The 8,888-nt window shown below is 42.9% G+C and overlaps 1 protein-coding gene across 6 annotated transcripts in view; it reads left to right on the top strand.

The window, feature by feature from the left end:
- Positions 1-1,158: 1,158 nt before the first annotated feature.
- Positions 1,159-8,888, top strand: part of LOC116995764 (ankyrin repeat domain-containing protein 26-like) — a 50,013-nt gene continuing 42,283 nt past the window's right edge. For 3 of the 6 annotated variants that reach the window (XM_033058712.1, XM_033058716.1, XM_033058711.1), the window contains exons 1-7: positions 1,159-1,543; positions 3,252-3,366; positions 3,630-3,803; positions 3,920-4,026; positions 4,541-4,678; positions 5,454-5,605; positions 8,605-8,655. In XM_033058712.1, the coding sequence (XP_032914603.1) occupies positions 1,341-1,543; positions 3,252-3,366; positions 3,630-3,803; positions 3,920-4,026; positions 4,541-4,678; positions 5,454-5,605; positions 8,605-8,655 (940 nt within the window). In that variant the 5' untranslated portion in view covers positions 1,159-1,340. Of the gene's footprint in view, positions 1,544-3,251; positions 3,367-3,629; positions 3,804-3,919; positions 4,027-4,540; positions 4,679-5,453; positions 5,606-8,604; positions 8,656-8,888 lie in introns of those variants that run through there. The other 3 variants (XM_033058715.1, XM_033058714.1, XM_033058717.1) reach the window with 2 other exon arrangements.

Raw genomic sequence — 8,888 nt, 5'->3', positions numbered from 1 at the left:
TTTTTCAGAAATTCATATACAACAAGTAGTTTCTAAAGATAGAAAGAAGTGCTCTGGCAAGGTGGTCCATTAGCCAAATACCCTAGGATATACTGTACCATGGCATCACTCCCAAATTATATGGTACCTGAACTATCCAGTGGCATCACTGTAGCAGTACAATATTGAGAATTATACCCAACTTACCAAATATTTTGCTTTCTATACTACGTTTTCATACAGGCTGTCCGCATGCATGTTTGTATTGCTCGGTGTCAGTGCCAACTTAGCCCCATTTACCAGAAAGCAACTGTCTGAGTCTGTCATGGGTGATGGGGAAACTTCCCACTCTGACCACTCACAAAGCTCGGACAGTCACGTCCCCAGGGCCAAAGGCTTCCCCTGCTGAAGCGCAGCCCCTGCACGGCGGGCGGCTCCAGCGGGGCGAGGGGCGCCTCGCTTGACACATCAGCCCTACTCCCGCACAGTCTGACCAGGCTTCCCTGCCGCTCCGAGCCCACCTTTCCCACAGCAGAGTCTCAGTTATCTCGTTTCATAACTGCTGTGCAGTAACACAGAAACAGCTCGAGCTGCTGCCTTCTGAGGAGAGCACTTCTGGGCTTCTACAGCCTCACAATCGCCCCCTGAGCCACTCTCGCTCTTCCCCCTCCTCTCCATGTCCAAGGACTTCGCGGGTGTCACCGGTCTTCATCTCCTTTGTAACCCAAAAGGCCGGCAAGTCCAGGCTCCTGCTGTGTCTCTGAGTCTCCTCACTGGACTAGTGTCACCTATCTTAGCGCCCTTGGATATCCAGAAGGCTGGCCAAGTTCACGGCCTCCTGCCTCGGGCTGCCACCCAAAGCTTAACCTGCATCTCAGTCGGCAGCTTGCGAGCCCAGCTACCTGGACCAGACGTGCTCCTCAGCATCTGGCCACGCACATAACTAGATGCTATCTGAAGCTCCGCTCCATCCCCTTTCCTCCCGTATTAATCCTTGCTGACTGTTCTCGTCAGCCATTCACCCAAGCCTAATAGCGGCACCCACGCAGCACTAAGTGCCCTGGGACACTAATTCCATCCCGGAGCTGTTCGGTCCCTCACCCCTCCGCGCCTGCGCGGGCCCGCCCGCCGCTGCCCTCCCGCGCCTGCGCGGGGCTCGCCGTGCGCGGGGCCGGGGCTGCCGGGGGCGGCGGGTGCGGGCTGTGCCCCGGAGCTGCGGCTGCGGCCGAGCTGCGCTCCGCAGGAACCGTACCGAGTCGAGATCGCTGCCGGGAGTTCTCCTCCCCTGTCCCTGCTTGAGGCACGGTACAGCCCGCCGTCGCTTTCCCTGGACGGGACTGTGCCTGCGTTCCTGCTGCGGGATGAAGAGGATCTTCGGGTTTGGGAGGAAGAAGAAGGAGCAGCCGCCGCCTGGCAACGCCTCCCTTCCCTGCCCTGCCGGTGCCTACGAGCTTCGCCAGAAGGATCTAGGCAAGCTACACCGTGCGGCCGCCAGCGGCGACCTGGCCCAGGTGCGGCAGGGGCTGAAGAAATACGGCATCGACGGGCGGGACAAGGCGGAGCGGTAAGGGCGGGAGCGCGCGGCGTCTCGGGGCCCCAGGTGCGGCTGTAGCGGCCCCGGGAGCTCCCGGCTCGGGAGCGGAGCGGCGGCGTCGCTCTGAGGAGTGGGGGCGCGGGCGCCGCAGCCCTTGGCTGGCTCTGGGAATCGGGCTTGTGCTGCCACAAACCTCTTGGATTCGTCCAGCTGTTGCCTTACCGTTTTTGACCCGACCTCCTCAGTGCCCTCATTCCCGAAGTCGTGTGTCCTTGCCCAGGGATGCAGGGGGGGAAGCGAGCTCCTTGCCTGGCAAAGGGGAGTTGGAAGAGGAGCCTTGTGGTCATTCTCCAGCCAGGGTTTGAAGTCTGAGGGTAGTCACATCTATCTCTGTTCACCTCTGAGGGCTCAGCGTGCAGCTTCAGTAGTTGAGCCCGAAGGATGCACTGCCTCAGCTGGGAGCAACTTAAAGCAAGGTGAACACTGCAGTTAGGAGGGATTCATAATACAAAATAAACATGCTGTGTATTGATGCTGCATGCGTAGTTGCCTTTTGTGAGTGTAATGTGGCAGCCTAAGACACAGTGTGGTTTTAGTTTTTTGCTCTGAGGCTTTGGTATGGCTAATTGGTACCTTGGACTAGAAGATCTGGTCAGTGACTTGCAGGAGAAGTTGTTGCTTCTGACAGGTGAGTCAAGCACACCAAGCACTTAACAGTTCTACCTTAAGGAGAAGCCCTGGGCTGCAACATAGTTCCTAGTGATGTGTCATAACCAAAAGGGAATCACCTTTTCTGACAAGGCTCAGAGTCAAATCCTTTGTGATATTCTGAAGAGATGCTGGTTTTAGCAGAGTAGTTCAGCTTCCGAAGGCCGGACTTCTGGCAGCAGTAAAACTAATCTAGATCTATTGCCCTGAAAACACCTATAAAGATAGGAGGAAACACATGCAAGGACTTCCTCGGTGATTGTGTCTTTGTGTACAAGTAGAGTGGTTAATTGACATTAGACATAAGATGTTGTGGTTTGAAGGACTGCTTTTCTTTCTGGCATGGCTTTGAATTGAAGAAAAGAGTTCCATTTTCCTGTGCTGGTTGTATATTGTGGAAAGACAGTATTACCCCCTTGGAGAGGACTTCCTCTGTGGTAGGCTTTTTATGACTGCAATAGTTTAGCATTACAGGAAAGTCAAAAACTGCTTTTCTGGAAGTCAGGATCAGAGTGTTCTGCTCTCTGTTTCGCTACATGTTGTTGGAGGCACTTTGGTGCAAATGTGCTCTTGGTTTTGCTTCAGTAGTAAAAAAGCTAAAAAAAAAGGAGAAATTCTCCAAGTATGGGGAAACTCTAATATTCTTGCAATTAAGCCATTCAGTTATCTCAAAAACACTTCTGACCCATAAACGATCAAAGAAAAACTTAGAAGTTGACTTGACATAGTCTTCAGATTCCCTAGCTTTGGTCTCTGTTGCTGTGCTATGTGTATAGTCCCACTGAGGGCAGTACCCAGCACCTGGGCACAGGAATCTCTGGAGATTCAGTTCTACAGTGAAGGAAACGTCCCCTTACTAAGCTGATACTGGGGAGGGTTTTTGCTAGCAAGTCCCAAGCATTTGGTGTGCAGCTGCTGGTAATGGAGTGGGTTCTTAAGCTTGAGATTTGTAAAGTGAAACTTGTGGTAATGTGTTTGTCAAAAAAGCCTGAAATTGTCTTTGTGCTAATTCAGTTTCTTTAATTTTTAGGACAGCTCTGCATCTTGCTTGTGCAAATGGCCATGTGGATGTAGTTATGTGTCTGGTAGAAAACAAGTGTAAGCTAAATCTTTTTGACAATGATAACAGATCGCCACTGATGAAGGTACGTGGATTATGGTATATTCTTGAAAGTGAGACTTGCTGATTTTGAACTATATTATGTATTTTTTAGTATTCTTTATGTGGCCCTTTGAAAAATCATGCATATTGTGATTGGTGTGTAATGGGCATAGGTTAGCTAATCTAACATATTCTAACATAATCTAATTACGAGGTGCTCGTAATTCCCAGTATTAGGAAGATGGGGGAATTGCAACAAAGTGAAATGTAAATGCTGGAATGTAAGTGCTTGTCTTTTGTTTCCAGGCAGTACAGTGCCAGCAAGAAAAATGTGTGGCTATTCTGCTAGAACATGGTGCTGACCCAAATCTGGCAGATGCTGACGGCAACACTGCCCTTCACCTGGCTGTCCTGACTGGTAATACTACGGTAGGAGGGCTGTTACTTGAACATAATGCCAATATTGATGCTCAAAATAAGGTAATTTCTTATATTTGTTAATGAATTTCTTCCCAAAAGTTGTTACTATTTTTCTTGAAGATTTTTTAGCTTTTTTTAAAATTTGATTAGATTTTTAACTTTGTCTGCCCTTTTAGGAGGGATATACCCCTCTTATTCTTGCTGTCTCCGAACATCATGAAGAAATAGTGGAGTTTCTCCTTAAAAAAGGAGCTGATGTGCACACTCGAGATCAGTGTGAAAGGTGAGAGGCTGTCAAAACTTTACATTGGTCTTTTTAATATTCTTCAGGTTGGCTTGAGAGAGGCATGGGAATGAGGTCTTAAAAAATACAAAACAAGGAGCCACACAGAAGCAGTTATTTCTGTGTGATTTGTGAAAGATGGTCATTCTTCAGTGACTTGCTGTCATACCTTGTTTGATGTTTTCCACATTGAGGACTGCAAAATGTTATTGTCTGTGGTGGCCTTTCTGGCAGGAAGCCTGTCACTAGCTCAGTGACATTCCTCAAATTAAAAAGCTATCTCCTGCATAGTAGCAGAGTGTGTACATGTTGTCTGTGTGGAAGCTTTAAGATTAAACATTTAGTTATTTTGAGACCCTCTCCCATTTTATTGTTTCTCTTAATGAAAAATGCTTTTTCTTTTTCATTTTAAAGTAATGGAAAGAATACTTTTTTGAGGGCAAACAGAAACAAAAATAATTACAGTCACTGTATAAAACAATCTATTTCATATCATATTTCTTGGATCCTTCAGAACCCCACTTATGACTGCTGCTGCTGGTGGAGAGCTTAGTCTGATAAAGGTTCTTCTTCAGTATGGTGCTGATGTTTCCCAGAAAGACTCTAACGGATGGACAGCTGAGGATTATGCTGTTATTCATGGATATTCTAGGTAAATTTTAAACTGTATCATTAGAGTAAGTTGTTAGTTATCAGTGTGGGTTTTGATACTTTTTGATAACAGGACCAAGGTTTAATAGTGTGCTGGGACTTGTGTTGGAAGTATGCTCAGTAATGTCTTCATAGAATCATTTAGATTGGAAAAGACCTCTGAGACTCAACTTAACATTGCAAGCCCACCACTAAACCATGTCCCTAAGTGCCAATCTGCAACATGTTTCTAATATGTCCAGAGCTGGTGATTCAATAGCTTCACTGGTCAGTCTGTTCTAATGCCTGACAACCCTTTCACTGAAGTAATTTTTCCTAATATCTGGTTTAACATTCCCTGGCACAACTTGTGCCCATTTCTTCTTCTCTTCTGATATATATTGTTCCAGTATCTAGTGTTAATTTGGAAGTTGAGGAAAATATTTACCCAGAGTTCTCTGTTAGATTTCAAGTTTTATTGCTAAGCTCACATTTGCTCAATATGAACTCTAAAATATGTCTGTGTCCAGTTATCCAGAGGTGAGACTTGACAGGTACCGAGCAGGAGTTAATACCTTCGTAGATTTGAATATGATTATAGAGTGAACCTGACTGTAGTGAATATTGTAATGTGTAATAGTCATGCAGTAAGGCCATATGAGTATATAAATCTATATGGCTAAAGATAGGGTAAGAGTAGGTTGGATAAGAAGTGGCTGTTAACACTTCTATTAAATAGTCTATGCAGGTATGTGATTATGTTTTGCCTAATGTATTTCTTCTCTTTCTCTGCACAGTCTTAGTAAACAACTGGCAGAATATGCAGACTGGGAAAACACAGGAGAAGCTTCTGCAGGTGGTGGTGCACGAGGCATTGCAGCACTTGGCACTCCACACCGGGCAACAGCTGCTGGCTTTACGTTGGGTGCACCTGCTGTGGACAGAGGAGGTAAGACTCTTCACCATGGAGTAGCTCACAAGGAGAATCAGTGTGGCCTTTTCTTAGTGGCTCTGTGTTGTTAGTGTTTACTGTGTTCACTGCTGGTTTTAGTGGAGGCATCAGATGGAGAAGCACAGGCTTTTGTGAATGTGATTATTTCATGATAGTTGGAAGTGGTGTTTGTCAGCCTGTGAAAACATTTGTTTTGCATTCTGTTGCTCACTTCTTAGAGCTGTTACTTTTCTGTCTGTCAGACTGCCCATCTATATGGGTTTTCCAAGAGAGAGAGAGGAGGAGGAGGATAGGGAAGGAGCTAGGCAAAAGTGTTTTTATGTTTCAAGTGTGTACTTTTACCTAGAGATGGCAACTCAGATTGTGAAAATCCAGTTACAAAAGCAGTGAGTTCCACCTGAGTAGTTGCTCCTTTTAGTTGAGAAGCAGCAGAGAAATGAGCAGAAAGGTACATGTCTTGTTGATTTTCATGGAGTTTGTGTCTTCATTTTAATATTAATAGTTCCATTTGCACTAAAGTCCTTTTTGGATGTCCTGTTTGTCAAAATCAGTTGTAACTGTTTCCACATAGAGACATACTTAGCAAATATTATATTGGAAAAGTAACTTTGTTGGCAATAACATTGCGGTGTCTGTGTATGTTGTATTTGCTAGAACATAGTTTGATTTACAGTAAAGATAATGCTTTTCTTCCACATTCAGTAATTTATATGATTTTTTTTTAGAAAATAGTTATTACCTTGTGATCCAGGAAAACAATTAAATTGCCTTGTGATGAAAAAATTAGCTGTTTCAGTAAGTTTTAAAAATCTGAGTCCTAGAGGAATTTTAGAATTCCTGGAATGAGCTCACAGTCCTAGAGGAATCTTAGAAAATTAATACCTTAGTGTAAATGAAATAGTTTGCCTTGTATCTCAAGCCTTACAAGTGAGAGATTTTATTCCCTCCAGATTTTTAAGGGTGTTACTTTGGAACTATGTGGCAAATGGGAAGAAGACAGTGGTCAAACACAGTTCATTATTCTTTTAAATACAGTTCCTTACTCCATAAATATGTCAACAAAAATGAGCAAAATATGGGATATTTTTCCTCACTGATTTTTCCTACATACAGGAATTTAATTTAGAGTCAGACTTTGTTCCTTTGATTTTGCAACACTTGATTTGACCTAGTCAGTGATTTGGAAAGTTTCTTGATAGATTGCAGGAATTTTTTTTTTTGAAGGTTTTGGTGCAGGTGGTTTAATCACGAAAATGTTAATTTTGCCCAGACAGTGCATCCTGTTAATGTCTCTGAGAGATTACTAACATATAGAGAATATTTACCTCCATTAATTCTGCAGTCTCTAGCTTGCACACAGGAGATACAGATCCTGTATCATGAGAGTCCTACTGATATGCTGCAGTAACAGACTTTAAAGCCACTGTTAGAGGAGAATTTGGCATGATCTCAGGAGAACAGATAAACCCGTTTTGGAATTATTTTCACTTCCGTTGCTCTTCTGCACAATTTTTCTGGCATCTTCAGTGTTGTCCTTGTTCCTTTTGCTGTTTTTGCATTTGTTGAATATTTTTCAAAATACTCTCTTCTAATGAGCAATTCACCCTACTTCAAAAGTTGGCTTTAGTTTATTTAAATATTTATTGTGTGATGTATTGTTCCTTTCGTGTTCCTGAATCCCTACAGAAACTGTTTGGTTTCCATCATAGAGCTCTTAGAAAAGAATTAAGTGCTTCAGTGATTTCTGTCTCCTGAGGTCAGTAAAAAGCTGTCCTGTATTATCTCTTCAGAAAACTCAGAAATGTAGAAGGGATGAGAAACCATCATGAGGTGCTTTCATGACTCTTCAAATGTATTTTGTTTTGCTACAAGTAATTTTGCCATATTCATCCCATGTGGTAAAATCCATATAAGCAGGACTCTGTTCTGCTCTGAGATAAATGTTACATCATGAAGAAATATGGTGTCAACTGCAATAGAAGAATAATTTGTTGCCTTAAAATACAGAATTTTACTAAGTGGGATGGGTAGAGCAGATGCATAGTGATTTATATTCTGAACTTGTGTTCCACAGCATGCAGATAGGTACGCACACAAACACATACGCATGACACACCAGTCAGTGCGCTCATTTCGGTCCAGTTGTGGCCTGCTCTATAGCCCTGGGGGAACATGCTGCCTTCTTGTCCTGTCTGTGTTCTGGCTGGTGGCATAGCTTTTGTATGTGAATGGTGCAGCATGGTCAAATGAATGTAAGCAGGACTCTTCAAACTGAGGTAGAACTCACCTGTGTTTGTATCAGGCACCAACTGACACAACTTTTAAAATGATCTGGTTTAAGGCAACAAGTTTCTGGGTTCCTTTTTTAGCAAGGGATAACTAAAAACTGTGCTGAAACTGTAACTTATGACCAGTGTGTGTAAATAACTAATGTCTCAAAGTTGCATGCTGGTCTGACTGCAGGGAGCCAAGATTTCCTTGAAACTTCTGGATAGTCTCCAATTTGGTTCCATTTGGTTCTTTTGAGATGCTTAGAATAAGGAATTTTGTGTGCTGTATAATGTATATATATATATGTGTGTGTATATATATATGTATATAATGTATAATGCACTCTACAACCATGAAGGAATTTAATTTGCATCTCTGCTAGACAACGAGTAGTCAAGTTGAGGGAAATAGAAAATTGTCAGGAGAGTATATTTCTGATAATATATTTCAGTGTTTCAAAATACTGAATTATGGATGTTTTACATGGAGCAAGTACATTAAGTTACTGTTTGACACTGTCCCTTGAGAGTAGAGTTCTGTAGATTGTGTTTGGGTTGTTTCTAGCACTTCTAACTGTAGAATAGACTGATAGTCACATTATGTTCTCCCATTGCTGTAGCTGTTTTGACGTACTGCTTATGTTTTCCAAGTTTCTGGAAATTCCAGTTTATTCTGATGTCATTGTTCCATCTGTCCTTTCCATGCCTTTTCCTAAATGGATATAGGAATGCAACAGTCTCCTAACCAGACATCAAGAACAGGAAAATCAAGGAAAGGTATTTTATACAGTAGCATTTAAAATACAAAACATGTTGTACAGTATACAAATATCAACACATCTATGACGTTTATTATCCTGGAGGTCCCTATTTTTATTGTACTGGTTTTATGAACTACATTTGAGGGCAGGCTTTGTGTGACTTTTGTTTGTTTGCATGTTTTGCATTGGTTCTTTATTATTGAATTTAGTGTTTGGTTTGTGTCACTGGTGATAGTAAATAATTTTTTA

This window comes from Catharus ustulatus, chromosome 4 (genome assembly GCF_009819885.2).
Source record: "Catharus ustulatus isolate bCatUst1 chromosome 4, bCatUst1.pri.v2, whole genome shotgun sequence".
Classification (NCBI taxonomy): domain Eukaryota; kingdom Metazoa; phylum Chordata; class Aves; order Passeriformes; family Turdidae; genus Catharus; species Catharus ustulatus.
The sequence above is the reverse complement of the archived record's forward strand: the minus strand, read 5'-3'. Positions and strand labels throughout refer to the sequence as shown.